The sequence below is a fragment of the Lepisma saccharinum genome, chromosome 6 (assembly GCF_977018435.1).
Source record: "Lepisma saccharinum chromosome 6, izLepSacc3.1, whole genome shotgun sequence".
Taxonomy (NCBI): domain Eukaryota; kingdom Metazoa; phylum Arthropoda; class Insecta; order Zygentoma; family Lepismatidae; genus Lepisma; species Lepisma saccharinum.
The window spans coordinates 3,165,858-3,182,044 of NC_139234.1; the positions used below are offsets into that span (position 1 = coordinate 3,165,858).

General features: G+C 42.3%; 1 protein-coding gene across 1 annotated transcript in view; it reads right to left on the minus strand.

Annotated features, from left to right (window-relative positions):
- Nucleotides 1-16,187, minus strand: part of Gprk1 (G protein-coupled receptor kinase 1) — a 292,624-nt gene that overhangs the window by 236,872 nt on the left and 39,565 nt on the right. Inside the window, exon 2 of the mRNA XM_083123371.1 lies at nt 13,895-13,971. Within this exon, the coding sequence (XP_082979497.1) occupies nt 13,895-13,971 (77 nt within the window). The remainder of the gene's footprint in view (nt 1-13,894; nt 13,972-16,187) is intronic.

The window sequence follows — 16,187 nt, forward strand, 5'->3', positions numbered from 1 at the left end:
CCCTAAGCGGCCGTCTCGGTTCGGTCTCTTCCCTAAGCGGCCGTCTCGGTTCGGTCTTTTCCCTAAGCGGCCGTCTCGGTCTGGTCTATGCTTTGATTGATTTGGTGTTTTAAGCCCACTTTATGCACAGTAAGGCTAATCCGGACTAGACCTACAGTTTAAAGTGTGATCCGAACCACCATGTGCTACCACCGGGTATCGAAAGCGGAACCTCTAGATTACAAGGCGATCTGATTTTTTCCGTAAGCGGCCGTCTCGGCCCGGTCTCCTCCGTAATCGGCCGTCTCGATTCGGTCTCTTCCGTAAGCGGCCGTCTCGATTCGGTCTCTTCCGTAAGCGACCGTCTCGGTTCGATCTCTTCCCTAAGCGGCCGTCTCGGTTCGGTCTCTTCCATAAACTGCCGTCTCGGTTTGGTCTCTTCCCTAAGCGGCCGTCTCGGTTCGGTCTCTTCCCTAAGCGGCCGTCTCGGTTCGGTCTCTTCGCTAAGCGGCCGTCTCGGTTCGGTCTCTTCGCTAAGCGGCCGTCTCGGTTCGGTCTTTTCCCTAAGCGGTTGTCTCGGTTCGGTCTCTTCCCTAAGCGGCCGTCTCGGTTCGGTCTTTTCCCTAAGCGGCCGTCTCGGTCTGGTCTATGCTTTGATTGATTTGGTGTTTTAAGCCCACTTTATGCACAGTAAGGCTAATCCGGACTAGACCTACAGTTTAAAGTGTGATCCGAACCACCATGTGCTACCACCGGGTATCGAAAGCGGAACCTCTAGATTACAAGGCGATCTGATTTTTTCCGTAAGCGGCCGTCTCGGTCCGGTCTCTTCAGTTAGCGGCCGTCTCGGCGCGGTCTCTTCCGTAAGCGGCCGTCTCGGCGCGGTCTCTTCCGTAAGCGGCCGTCTCGGTTTGGTCTATGCTTTGATTGATTTGGTGTTTTAAGCCCACTTTATGCACAATAGGGCTTATCCGGACTGGACCTACAGTTTAAAGTGGGATCCGAACCACTACGTGCCACCATCGGGTATCGAACCCGGGACCCCTTGATTACAAGGCGATCTTGTCTCTGCTGTAAGCGCCTGTCTCTGCCTGTATAAGTTTAAGCCTGTGCCTTGTTCTTTGTGTAGTTACTTTAACTTATCTCGCATTTGTGCATTTTTACGTTATTCGCGAGGATGAGGATGGACAGTGATTATATGAAAAAATACATTAAAAAAACTATCACGAACACAAATAGAGAGAACAGAAGACAGAACTCAAGGATATTATACTGCCTGAAGGAGCAGGCACCAGACACGTTTTCCTGCATGAATGCAACTACTTGGATGGACTACGTGGAAGATAGGTGCTCTTGAATACCTTCCGAAAAGGCAAGCACTTACACTACCTGCAGAAAATACTAATTTTTATTCTATGTCACTAGACTATTTACGATAGGGATAAATGACGTTTAGATTAAACTGACGAAGGGACAATCTCAAAGGAAGATCCTTTCATCCACATACCAGGAATCGACCCTGGGACGTTGGCGGTGATATGGAGTGTCCAGCACCTATTGATTGTATTGCGACGTAACATATTAAGTTCAGGGATAACTCCTGAAGGAAAAATGTGCCTACCTCCTTCGTACCGTATTATATTTCTTTAACGTTTTTCGAACTTTACGAAGAAATTATTGTTTTTAGAATGTTTTGTGCGGGATACAAGATAATAGCATTACAACCTCAAACGACCAAGATACAATGAGATTAGTGCTGAGCCGATACCGATGCCGATGTATCGGCTGATATCAGTGGTATCGGTGTCGGAAATTATAGTTTGAAATACATCAACCGATACGAGCCGATACTTTTCCTGCATTTTGATCTTTCACGAGGTCCGCAAAAATTCCGCGCGACAGTTTCGCGGAGTGTAATTATCCTGAAATTATTCAAAATTCAATCTTTCTATTTATTTTGCACCAATTTTGGACTAAAAACTATATTTTGTGACTGCATGATATGTATTTTAACATTCTGATGCAATTTTTGGATATTCTAAAGCAAATGTCTTGGTAAATTGATGCATATAATTGGAGAAGAATATTTTCACACCAATATTGGTCAATAATTTGAACAATTTTTAATTACTGCAATTTTCAAGTATCGGCTCAGCCCTAAATGAGATGCTTTGATATAAACTGATTAAAGCACGATCTTTTTGTGCATTTGCCCTATTAAACAACCAACCAGGAGAGGGAGGGAAGGGGGGGATATTTGTGCCCCCACCCAACACACAAGGGCGGCATCGTGATGAGACAATTACAAAGTATATTAAACAAATCAGGCATTCAACAAGCCGACACGCATTCACACATTGGTTCCTGCAAGTGGGCTGCGGTATCCCACTCAGTGCATGAAAAACTAAAAATGACGGGTTTCTAATTATAATTTAATTTAATATAATTCATCTTATGTAATAATATGGACCTCGCTTTTTAATTTAAATTAAAAACAAAAAACTTATTAGCAGGTAAACGTGACATTAAAAACTTGGGACATTAGGATAGGGAAATAAAAACGCTATTAAGCTTTAATGAGGTTGCGTGGCCACCGCTCGAGGTTTAGCAAACATGGCCACCGCTATGGGTTCGGAAAACGCGGCCAGCGCTAGAGGTTCAGCATTGATGTATAATCAACGTAGTCAAGATTTAAGATAACAAGAATCGTATCCGTCAATCACGGTTTGAGCAACGTTCTCGTAATTCGAGATTCTGGAAACATGGACATGCAATGTGCGATTCCAAAACGTATGCAGCATTTGAGGTTCAGGTTTACACAGCGTAGTATTAATGGACAAATCAGATAATATAATTTAATATAATAGAAAACAGACATGGACAGAAATTCCTATGCATGTCTAATCACAATTTCAACACATTTTACGCCAAGGATTGTTGAGCATCTTTTGTGAAGGACGCGGAAGAACCATCTGACTTGGCTCTTATTTGACATGCAAAATGGGCATCGTGTAACCCGGGCGGTGGGTAAATGACCTTGCAAAGGACTGCAGCAATTCAAACCATCGCAATTCACTAACACAGTGAGATCTGTTTACCCGTATGTGTTGAAGAACATCAGAACCTCTATCATCCCGACAGTTCGCAAAAGGAAGGGATTATTTCACGATATCGATCAGGGTTTAGCAAGCAGCATTGTTGCCTGGTGACCAGGAAATAAACTTTGTAAGGTGTTTGGTCATGTTGTTGCTTTTTACTGACACGTGTTGGCAATAACTATCAACGCAATTTCGAAATAGGAACATACAGTCAACTGAATGGCTCCCACTTGCTTTTTCTTGTCAAAACAAATTACCAGACTTTTCCAGGTTTTGAATAAATGAAATTTCCAGACCGTTATGTAATGCTGATTAAAACTAATCAACACCGCTGAAAATAAAAATACCAAAAGCTTTCTTAAGTGAAAACTCGACAACCGGTTCAGGAAAAAGCGAGAAGTGTTTCCGTCCTCTCAACCGTGGCAAGTACCAACAAAAAATATTTGAAAAACATTTAATTTCCCTCAGTTTTCTACTTTTTATTTTTTTATTTTGATGAAATTCACCGATTCGAACCAGAATTTTTATCCTGTTCCAATGTTATTTCTCTGAATTTTCCACGTGAAATTCCTATGAGTTATTTCCTTTTTGACAGGCAAGTCAGGTAAAAATAAAGAGGCAATACAGATTAGAGTGTAAGTTCTAGGAATATTAGCGAGGTTTTATTTGGAATTTTTCTCCTCATTAATACGATGCGGATTCGATAACAGAGTTCTCCCTTATTTTGCCATATCCCCTGACATTTTCAAGTACTTCCACGTCACTTTGTAGTAAATGTTCAACTCTGCCTGCTGTTCAAATGAATAAGGAATAAAGAAACCGTTTGGTGGAAAAATTAAAGTCTGGCTTCAGTCTCTAATTGTCAAAATTAAGAACGTGGCGCAAAACCACATTGAGATGGGGTCAGCTAAGCAAACTTTCCAAGTTTGTTTCAAGTTCACTTTATGCTCGGATAGGCTACGCAGAACTGGACGCACAGTTTAACGACGATCCGAACCATTGTGCAATGAAGCTTCACCGATGATCGAACCAGAGGCCCTTTGATTCAGTGTAACAATTAACGGGGCAACGCTAGGGGGGCAATAATTCCTGGCAATAGAGGAAAAATTTCTAGCCTCGTAGCCATGACTTTGTCCCCACGATAAGAATATAATCAGGGCTAGAAAAACTAAAAACAATTCAGGAGCCAGCATTTTTTTATGAGGAGCCATGAATTCAACTAAGATCAAGATATGCAATCTTAAAACATTTAATTTATTAAATAAAAAAAGGTTGGAATGAATGTAATTAATTCTTGCGAAGGAGTGGCCTTTCTAAAGAAGGTTGATCGACTCATTTTTATCTTATCACAGGTATTTTTTGCCCGTCACACAATACGGGGATAAGCCCTTAACAAACAAAATTGAGGACAGGCGCCTAACAAGAAAATAAAAGTTGGTTCTACTATTAAAGTTTCATCGAAGGCCTGCCCGCCCCCTACAAAAATTCCTGGCGTCGCTCATAGGGACATAGCTTTGTATGCATGAAGAATTCGCGTAGTAAAGTAAATTTGGTTTTGGTAGATTTTTCATACTAAGCCTCGGTCTCGTCTCGATTTTAAAGAGGGCTGTCTCGTACTCGTCTCGAATTTCGAGAAGAGACTTAATTCGTCTCTGAACTATCCCAAAGCTTTCTTTTCTCCTCTAGGTTCATCGCGACGATGGAAATGAAAGAACTGATGAACTACGTCCCTGGTCTGCGTTAGTGTTGCCCACGGGACGAGACGGGACAGGCTTTTAAAAATTCGAGACGAGACGAGATTGACCATGTGTCATAAGACAAACGAATATTTTCGAGACGAGACAGCATTTCCAGGAACCTCCACGAGACGAGACAGGCCAAAGTCTCGTCTCGTGGGCAACACTAGTCTGCGTAGGGGTCTTCTTTTCTGGATTCTCTCTACGAAGGAAACCCTGGCGTCGTGTGCTAACCACTCCGCCACGGACGCCGGGTGGAGGTTGCTAGGGGAACCAGCCACGAAATTCCTCGAGCACGCCACAGTTGAAGAGTCCTGTGCGTAAGTTTCCAGGCTATCAGCGCGAAATCTACAATTATTCTTAATTTGTACATGACAAAATGGGTGAACAATCATGTGATTTTGGAAAACGTTAGGTATGGTATTCAAGGTTGGTAAAAGAACGGTTTCGCCATTTCTTGCCCTAAACTGACTGGCCTGTAATGTCAAATACTTGAGGCATCAGGTGCGCGTGGCAATGCGAAGCTCCACCATCTCTCCTCGTGTGTTTATTGGGTTTCCCACTATTTTTAACCTGCGAGTTTATCTTAACTTGGTGGGAAGGGGTGGCGTTATGGTTCATTTTGTGTTCGGCCAACGTCGCGTAAATCAAGCTGATATAATTCTTGTGCCGCACGGGCGATCAAAAGAGCTGCGCTAATCGCTCGGTATTCGCAGCCAGTTGGGGATTTTAAAGAGTTGCTGCCGTCATAGATTACGAAGAAGCTCTCCAAAAACTGTTTGCACCTTCCGTGGAATAAATAGTTGCTCCTAGAACAACACTTTCGGCATATTCCTATGAAATAAGAAATAGTTGCAGTCGATCCCTCCTAAGAGCACGACTTCCTCAATAGAGAAATTAGCTTCACTAGATCCTCCGATAACACGAAAGAGTTCCAGTTCCTCTCTCTCCCTTAGAGTAACGGGTTCCAGTTCATCTCTTTCGAAAAGCAACTGGTTCCGGTTACTCTGTTCCGAAAAGCAACAGTATCCGGTTACTCTCTTCTGAAAAGTAACGGGTTCCGGTTACTCTCTTCCGAAAAGGAACAGTATCCGGTTACTCTCTTCTGAAAAGTAACGGGTTCCGGTTACCCTCTTCCGAAAAGTAACGGGTTCCGGTTACTCTCTTCCGAAAAGCAACTGTATCCGGTTACTCTCTTCTGAAAAGTAACGGGTTCCGGTTACTCTCTTCCGAAAAGCAACAGTATCCGGTTACTCTCTTCTGAAAAGTAACGGGTTCCGGTTACTCTCTTCCGAAAAGCAACAGTATACGGTTACTCTCTTCTGAAAAGTAACGGGTTCCGGTTACTCTCTTCCGAAAAGCAACGGGTTCCGGTTACTCTCTTCCGAAAAGCAACTGTATCCGGTTACTCTCTTCTGAAAAGTAACGGATTCCGGTTTCTCTCTTCCGAAAAGCAACAGTATCAGGTTACTCTCTTCTGAAAAGTAACGGGTTCCGGTTACTCTCTTCCGAAAAGCAACAGTATCCGGTTACTCTCTTCTGAAAAGTAACGGGTTCCGGTTACTCTCTTCCGAAAAGCAACAGTATCCGGTTACTCTCTTCTGAAAAGTAACGGGTTCCGGTTACTCTCTTCCGAAAAGCAACAGTATCCGGTTACTCTCTTCTGAAAAGTAACGGGTTCCGGCTACTCTCTTCCGAAAAGCAACAGTATCCGGTTACTCTCTTCTGAAAAGTAACGGGTTCCGGTTACTCTCTTCCGAAAAGCAACTGTATCCGGTTACTCTCTTCTGAAAAGTAACGGATTCCGGTTTCTCTCTTCCGAAAAGCAACAGTATCAGGTTACTCTCTTCTGAAAAGTAACGGGTTCCGGTTACTCTCTTCCGAAAAGCAACAGTATCCGGTTACTCTCTTCTGAAAAGTAACGGGTTCCGGTTACTCTCTTCCGAAAAGCAACAGTATCCGGTTACTCTCTTCTGAAAAGTAACGGGTTCCGGTTACTCTCTTCCGAAAAGCAACCGTATCCGGTTACTCTCTTCTGAAAAGTAACGGGTTCCGGTTACTCTCTTCCGAAAAGCAACAGTATCCGGTTACTCTCTTCTGAAAAGTAACGGGTTCCGGTTACTCTCTTCCGAAAAAGCAACTGTATCCGGTTACTCTCTTCTGAAAAGTAACGGATTCCGGTTTCTCTCTTCCGAAAAGCAACAGTATCAGGTTACTCTCTTTTGAAAAGTAACGGGTTCCGGTTACTCTCTTCCGAAAAGCAACAGTATCCGGTTACTCTCTTCTGAAAAGTAACGGGTTCCGGTTACTCTCTTCCGAAAAGCAACAGTATCCGGTTACTCTCTTCCAAAAAGCAACAGTATCCGGTTACTCTTTTCCGAAAAGCAACGGTTTCCGGTTACTCTGTTCCGAAAAGTAACGGGTTCCGGTTACTCTCTTCCTTAGAGGAGCTGGTTCCAATCCATCTTTTCCTAGCACGGACTTGTTTCAGTTGATCCCTTGCTAAGGCTGCGTTGACACTATCCTATTTGGTTGGACACATCCGATTAATAGCATTGAAACAATAAAAATCCTTCTGGAGCTCCCGTACACACTACGCGGTCGGCTCGAAACACATATTATGCGCCTTCATTGATTTCGAACATGGATGGGGACGCTCGTTATGATACTTCCCTAGGCATCTGCGAGGGAAAACCAAGGCTTTTTCTCGAATGGACTCGTGCTCGCTTATCTCCCACGCCTTCTTCGGCTGCAATCTGGCACGGAACCAGGCAGTGTGAAGACATCAGTTCAGAATAACAGAAGCTAGTTTTGGTTGGTCCCTCCCAAACAGGCGCTGGTTTAGGTTCATCCACACCCACCAGGCAAGTGTCGGTATAGGTTGGTTCCTCCCAAACAGTTGCGAATTTCGGCTGGTTGCATCCACATAGGCGCTACTTTCGGTTCGCCCATTCCTATCAGGAATTGCTTTTTGTAAAAACAAACTGTACAGCTTATGCGAAACTGCAACTCCATCCTGGAGAGGTTTTACCTAGACCATAGCTTAAGAATAAAAGCAAGCGAGAGTTCAGGTCTGAGTCTTCGTTAATTACAAATTACATGCAAGTAAATGAAAAGGCTGGGTTAATTTTCATGTGCACAATCTTGTTTTAACGTCTTTTTAAATCTATCTACTGTTTCGAGAATCGGAACGAGACAGGCTTCTCATTGGCGAGTTAAGAATGCGTCCAGTCTCTCGTCGTCTGTGTCATCCCTACTTCTTTACTTGAGGTAAAAATTAAAGTGCTCCCCTGTGCTTTGCACAATGCCATGAAGGCATATAGGGGATGTGGAGCTAGGACTCCACACTTTCTTGATCACGGCCGAATATGGGGGTGATGTGATCAGCACCACAAGTTGTTCAGGATATTCACTCAATTGGTGGATGGAGTAGAAAGTTTTCCCTATGGATATAATAATAATAAATTTGGAATATTTCTTTATTAGTTTATAATAAACATAAGCATTATAATAATTAGTATATCTATGACTATTCAAGTTTAATTCATTGTCTGACCCCCCTCCCCCACGAACATTTCTGGCGACGCCTATGGTAATGACGTGAGTTTTCTTTCCTGTTCCTTGATTTCAGCACTTGGAACCACCAAATATATCTGGCAGTGTCGAACTATTCAAGTACTATGTGGCTCTTGCGCCCCTGGCCGTCTTTACCCTCCTGACTTTCATCCGGGTACCCACTTTATACGACGCTGGGTGGGCGCTAGAGCCGCTTGAACAGGTGGAAAAAAATCCCGGTTCTCCCACGCCGTGGATCGAACCGGGGTCTCTCGCATGGTAGTCAGACGCCCTAACGACTGAGCTATCGTGGCTCTTTACTTGAGGTAAACAGACCATTTCTATTTTGGTTTCTCTACATCGTTCTTCTATCTACCTATGTTAAACGTGACGATGAGGATGAATGATGAACCGAAATAAAATATTTAAAGCATTAAATAGGATTGGATCCTACGCCACCTGGCAACACTGTGTTCGACGCTAGTCTCTATGCCACAGGGGCAGGCGGCACAAGGGCTATAATGTGCGGTGCGGGTGGGGAGTTGAAAGGAAGACACATGGCGAATCGGCATTTAAGACAGCTAGACTTCCCGCGGTCTCTTTATAAGCCGAGCAGAAATGTAAACGCGGATTTGTGATAACCAAACAACAGCTGGGAGATCGGTCCCCTGTTGCATCTGGGAGTAGACTCGCTCTGTCGCTCAATCACTGTCAGTCGAGAGACAGCTCTTGAATTCCTCATCCGAATATCTCCAGGACCCTTATCGATGTCGGTCGGGTGTGTTCCACCCTGATTATGTATACGATATTAAACGAAGTGCTTAAAAATAATCATTTCCATCATTAGAAATATAAGCTGGCTAGAAATATTATTTAAGGCGTCTTCTGTTTGCGAAGTAAAAAATTCCTTACAATTTATAGAACGCATCATTTCAGTGTATTAATGTATTTTCGCTTATTATTGTTTGTATTTTATATATGTATTTATCTTACTCTTACGTAGCTTTTCTGCCCCTTTCGATTAATCGCTGTGATGATGATTAGAAGAGATTGATGAAGCCAAAGATGGATAAAACTCATGATTTTTATTTAAAAAATATTTTTTTCTGTGTAAATCACAGTTTGTCATTTTTTACAATGCGCATAAAGCTGTTCGTATGTTTTTCAGCACAGCACGTATAAATATACACATTTGTTCTTCAGTGTTTAAGGTTTTCCTGATTATACTTTTCTGTAGTTTCCTACAGTTAGCTACATAGTATTACGCTGCGGATCAGATTAACTTTATATATAGGGTGAGTCATAAGTCTCCATACAAATTGTGAAAACGATGACTTATGTTTATTTTTCCTTTTCAGGCAGGTGAACCAATGAAAAGCGATGCCACTAACGAAGGAAGAACGGATTGATATCATTCTGTTGGCTGGGAGCGGTACCACCCGTCATGTAGCACATACATTCAATGCAACCCACAGAACGCAGATAACCCATGACACCGTGGCCAAACGTATCAAGAAATTCAGAAGGACAGGTTCCGTCGCCGACGAAAGCAGCCTTGGAAGACCAAAGACAGCAACAGATGAAAGGAGGGTAACGCAGGTGTCACGGTGTCATGGGTTATCTGCGTTCTGTGGGTTGCGTTTAATGTACGTGCTACATGACGGGTCGTACCACTCCCAGCCAACAGAACGATGTCAATCCGTTCTTCCTTCGTTAGTGGCATCTCTTTTTCATTAGTACACCTGCCTGAAAAGGAAAAATAAACATTAGTCACCATTTGTATGGAGACTTATGACTCACCCTGTATAGATTTACGTTCACGGTGTTTTAGAAACTGCTGGTGGCAGAAGATTGGCTCCGTAACTAACTTGCAATAAAAAAGGAATAATTCCCATAATGCTGCTAACACATTTTTTTCTTTACAGTCTTTGTAGCTGAACTTCGTTATTATTATTATTATTATTATTATTATTATTCCTTTGTTGAAATGAGAGCTAAATTTTATCAGCTACCATGTTTAGTTAGGGCTTAATGATATTGACGTAATTTACAATTTAATGTAATTGATATTTCGTGTACACAACACATTTGTTATTTTTGTCCACAGTTGTGTTGGGAAGCAACAGAAATTTGGCGTGACAGTTAAATTTCCATATTACATTTTCCTACTTTCTGGGCTATGAACTTCACAGGACGCACATTTTGTTCCCATACTTTGCCATTGAATATTGTAAGATTATCTACGGGTCTAACAATGATATCATTGAATGATAACGAATTGAATGTCCTTTCAGCATATCATTCTGAGATATATAAGTTATTTTTGTGCACGAATCTATAAATTATATATCTTTAATCTGAAACTGATTTAAAACAACAATTGATGTAAAAAAATCACATGATTTAAATCAAAGAACTTTGCTCACGCCCTCCAGGACTTGAATCTGTGACTGTCCAGTGGCGAGAACGTGAGTCCAGCACTCAATGCGCTTGACTTCCACTTATAATGTTTGTAGTTTTTTAATAATTTTGTGTAGGTCTTCTATCCGTCTAGTTCAGACTGATGGCCCAATCCCGATCCACAAATTCCAATCTGGAATCGCGGGTGCGAGCTCTAGATTTTAATCAGCGGATACAAAACTCAATCTGGACCTAAGGAAAATATACTGTACTTTGATCCGTCGACAAAAAAACCTGAATATCTGGATCATATGATACGAAATCTGAATGAAACACGGGCGTCTTTTACTTTTCCGGGATTCGATTGATTGATTGACTTGGTGTTTTAAGTCCACTTTATGCACAGTAAGGCTAATCGGGACTGGACCTACAGTTTAAAGTGGGATCCGAACCACTATGTGCCTCCACCGGGTACTGACCCCGGGATCCCTTGATTATAAGGCGACGACGCTACCACTGCGCCATCGGGGAGGCCATATTCCGGGATTCGAAGCCGAGACCCATGCATACGGAGCGATTAGTGATGATGATATACGCAAAGTCACTCGTAAGACAAAGAGGAATGATGTGCAAGACAAGTAAGAAAATACCTCAACAATAAGATCAGCAATTGCATGACTGACCTTGGGGTTACGTTTTAGTTTTGGTGTGACGCCGGTAATCCCCGCTTTGCAATACGCAGTCTCGAGAAGGGGGAGGGGGGTGTTAATCGAATGACAGGTCTCGGGTCGGCGATTCAAGGCACGCAATGAGGCCCGAAGGTCAGTTGGTGGGCTTGGTCACTGAATCTAGCGACTTAGTTCTTAACGAGATAGCTGCTCGACACGGGTAAAAGCCACTGCACACTGAACGAGGAGATCGTCGGTGGCCAGAAGATACGAGTACCGGTCGCGCACAATTCGGCAATGCAGACACCGGCGTAACAACTCTAAAACCTTGTGTAGGACTAGTAAAACATTAAAAAAATCCAAAGCAAAAAGGAGCGCAAGCGACTGCTCGCTGTCTATTTTGGTGTCTTTTTGTCTATTTGCATTATTTTGTGCGCCAATCTCCGTCCCTGCTTTACAAGTTTCAAGTGCCTATTGCACTTCATTACTATCGTGGGCCAGTGACCGTAATAAGTCCCATACCGGTTTTGAAACGTCTCACTTTCGCATGTGACAACACTGCTGGGGTGGTCGTCTGTGGTGGGCTTCTCTTTTTCAACACTGTCCTTGCATAAAGCGGTTGCAGGGCTGACTGGGTCTCTTATCAACGAATCCCCAGGGGAAAACCTTGATTGGGGAAGGCGGCCGGACCGTGATGCTCATCACGTCACCTCCACACCCCTAGGTGCCTTCATGGCATAGTGCAATGCACACGGGATAGCTTTAAATTTTTAAAAAAAGAAAGCAGCATTTCAGACAGTGTGTCCCAAAATAGTGTTTACACTCTTTGAATGTTAATAACAGAGAAACTAATAAACATAACTCGACTGGACTTTTTGTACTTGAAGCTGCAATATCTACATTGAGTGTGTGTGTGTGTGTGTAGGCATTGTTGTCTTTACTTCCAACACAGCCCACCAGGCGTACCGAAAGTGGCAGAGGTGAGCAATGTAAGAAGTATCAAATAACCACCCACATCTCGCAATTTAACACCGTTAGATTCCTACCTCTGGAAAACTGAAGAACGATGCATACCCCACAAAGCCATGGTCATTCAATGACATGCGATTGACACTACCTGTGCTTTCCTTCCTGTGAAAACCATATCTGTTGTTCGTTGATTTGTCGATCTGTTCTTTAGCATTGCAGACAAAATATTGCTGCCAATGAACATCTATAACTTTAAGCTATGTGACACGCAAATAAGTTCATACTTGCTGTTGCAAGTTTTCCCATCTGAGGTGCGAGCAGCTTATAGTTAGTTCATGAAGCGTAACTTGGGTTGGGTTGAGTTGGTGTTTTAAGTCCACTTTATGCACAGTATGGCTAATCGGGACTGGACCTACAGTTTAAAGTGGGATCCGAACCACTTGTGCCTCCACCGGGTATCGAACCCGGGACCCCGTGATTACAAGGCAATGACGCTACCACTGCGCCAATGAAGCGTAACTTCTTTGATAAAATTAATATATCTTTTAAGTTACTTATTTATACGAAGCGTGCCCAGTTCACTGAACAATTACATGTATTTCTCCAAAACCACGTCATTTCCCGCCAACAACTAACCCTTTCGCTGTCTCTGTCACGCCTTTACGCGCCCAGGCTTGAACGACATTACTTTTTGCCATGATTCAGAATTAGCTCGAGCGTAGGAATCTCAAATGACGTCATTCAAGGAAATAAACTGCAATAATCAATCTAAACAATTCAATTACGAGTCGCAATTCCGCGACTGACAGCTTCATCTCCGTGATTTCTCTGCGCACACTCCGCTAAAGGAAGGTGCGTGAACATTCCAGTTCTGAGGAGACCGAATTTGGAAATTCAACCACAAGGTTTCAGCACTATCGCCTCTGCTGAATTAAACATGAGCGTTTTAAATATCCGATCATTGCTTATTTTGAACCTTCAAGCGATGAGGTTGTTTGATTGCTGAAATATATCCCGACGAAGGCAAAAATAAATGCACATGCTAACAGATGCAGCAAGAGAAGTTGGAATTAGTGACGGTAAAATACGTGATTCCTTGATCACAGGTTAAACTGTGATTGCTACTTGATAATCACAGTTGTTTCTATGATTACAAATGTTGAGTATTGCCTAGAGAAACAAGGTTTCAATTAGGTTTCGGAATGCTTTGGGATCAGAGCTCAAAAGAGAACTGAAAAAGCTTCTGCTCTGTAAAGTTCTTTCATTTTGTCTTCCTTCAATATGACACTATATGAGAAGACCAACGACAATGAAATCACGGTTTCATTTATAACTGTGAATTCTAATTTTGCTTGCTATCTGTGACTTCTGAGAAGAGAAGGTAAAGGAGAAATAACAGTTATTCACAGTTTGTTGTGTAAATGAATCACATTTCTGTGATTTCTCTAACATCACTAGCTAGCTGGAAGAGACAATCGCCTGTACTTACCTAGCATTTGATTGAAGATCTTGTCGAAGTTCACTTCGCCTTTTTTCTCCAAATATTTGTGCATCACACTTCTAACACTGAAAAAGGGAACAAAACATTAGAATAGGCCGCACGTATACGTATACACATTAGTAAGCAAAAACTAAATTTGAGGTGGAATAAGTCATTTTCAATTGTCGAGAGATAGCTTGGCAACAATGCATTGTTCTCTTTTGTCTCGAGTTAAAAATGCATGTCTCGTTCTCGGACTCGGTTTATAAACACAAATCTCGTGCTCGTTTCGACATATCTAGTATAATCAATATACAGTGTGTCACTGTACAGATTTGCATCATATAGAGATCACTAAGGCAAGCATTTTTTCTGAACGTTTTCTATGACACCTCGTTTCGACTCAACGAACCCTCGAAAATCATAATTATATGCTGAATAAATGCAACCACGTTACAATGGTTCACCCATATCACTAACGGAGTAACGAAATATATGATCTACCTATTTATAATCTGGCAGGTATCTGCTTCGTATATCTTAAGTCACATATAATTTAAATTTAGTATTACCTCTTTCCACATATACACTAAGTTCAACCAGGTCTCAAGTGTCAAGAGTTTTTCGGTCTCGTTTTTTCTATTTTCTAGACTAGGCCAAGATTTGTCTCGTCTCGGTACCCTCCCTACAATCTACAAACGTTGCACGGGCTAGAAGATACGCTGCAGAATGAATCCACGAATACAACAGAGTTCGGCGAATGCAAGAATCGAGGTATCGCTCGCCAGGAATCGAGGCTACGTTCAACGAATTCTGGAATCGAGACATCGTGTTCCTTTCAAATTTCCAAACATGCCGTTGTTGTGCTAAAATCAAGCAATGATGAAGCGATTCTATAGTATTCGCTCAACGTGCCCAAGAATCGAAATTCCGCTCTGCGAATCCTAGAATCGAAACTCTGTTCGGCGAATGCAAAGATCGATGCTTCGATCCTCGGCAAATCCAGAACTCGAGATCATGTTCGGTGAAAATAAGAATCGGTAGTCGACTCAGCAAATTCCGGAATCCAGACCTAAGGTCTAAATCACCATCCCTGAGACCTTCTGTAAACAAACGGTCTCACCAATTCGATGTATCACTCCGCGTCAGCTGATCCATGACCGCAATCATCTGCTGTTACACTCATAGTTCGCCGCACCTATTCATTTTATATAAGAGCCTCTGAATGTGAGAACCCGTTCTCAAAACATCAGACGAATATGCAGCCGCATACATTGTTACTCTCCCGGCCATTCTTTCTTTCATAACCCTTAAAACGGCAGACACTGACACACCACTGCACTGCGATACCAACTTAAGCACTTCATTTACTGGTTTCTCAGGATACTACTGACAGAACGTTACATAAATATTGAGTAGAATCTGTTTCTCACCCCTTTTCAAAGGCTGCCCTTGCTGGTGTTTTGAAAACAAGCTCGGAAAAACGGAGACTTTCCCTCACGCATAGAAGTCGGCATGTTATTTTTCTAAGGCTAAGTCAGGCAATATTACTAAGTTGCACTACTTCCTTGCTGTTCACATGATTATTTTTAGAAAATAACCAATGTTATAAAATATCATTAAGTACACACATCTCTAAGCTCATTGAAAGTTATATTACGACAAAATGTTCACACTTATCTTGCCTTGCCATGTCACCAAGTTATTTTAACGAAGTGCACTATATTTGGCGGAACAAAAATCGTTATTAGGATGCTTGTCAAAGTTTCCAACCGCAATAAATTTACGACCTTTTTGTCTTGTTTTGATCATCATCAATATATTTATTGGACTTACAGCAATGCATATGGCTGTTTATGCCCATTATACAGGGTGTTGCAAAATACCTGTTACAACGCTTGGGAGGTGATTCGACAAGTAAAAACAAGGAAAAAATGCCATGTGAAAAAATGTCGAAATCGGCACCGTTTGCGAGTGACAGGCGTGCGAAAATCGCCTCACACCATGTTTAAAGCACAATAACTCAAGAAGGAAGAAAGATATCAATGTCGGATTAAAAGAATACAAAGAAAGTCGTGCCTGACGAATACAATGGTGCATCAATTGAGGCCCAGTGTAAATTGCGCAAGGGGACTCTCAAAGAAAGTGGGGAATCCCCTGATGGAAAATACAAGAAATTTACTACTATTTTCTACATAATGTTGAGATCGGAATGTAGGCAGTAAAAAATGACGACGTATGTCCACATGTCCCACTACTGCTGGGACACCGTCCCACACTCCTGGAAATAGGAAATTCACTC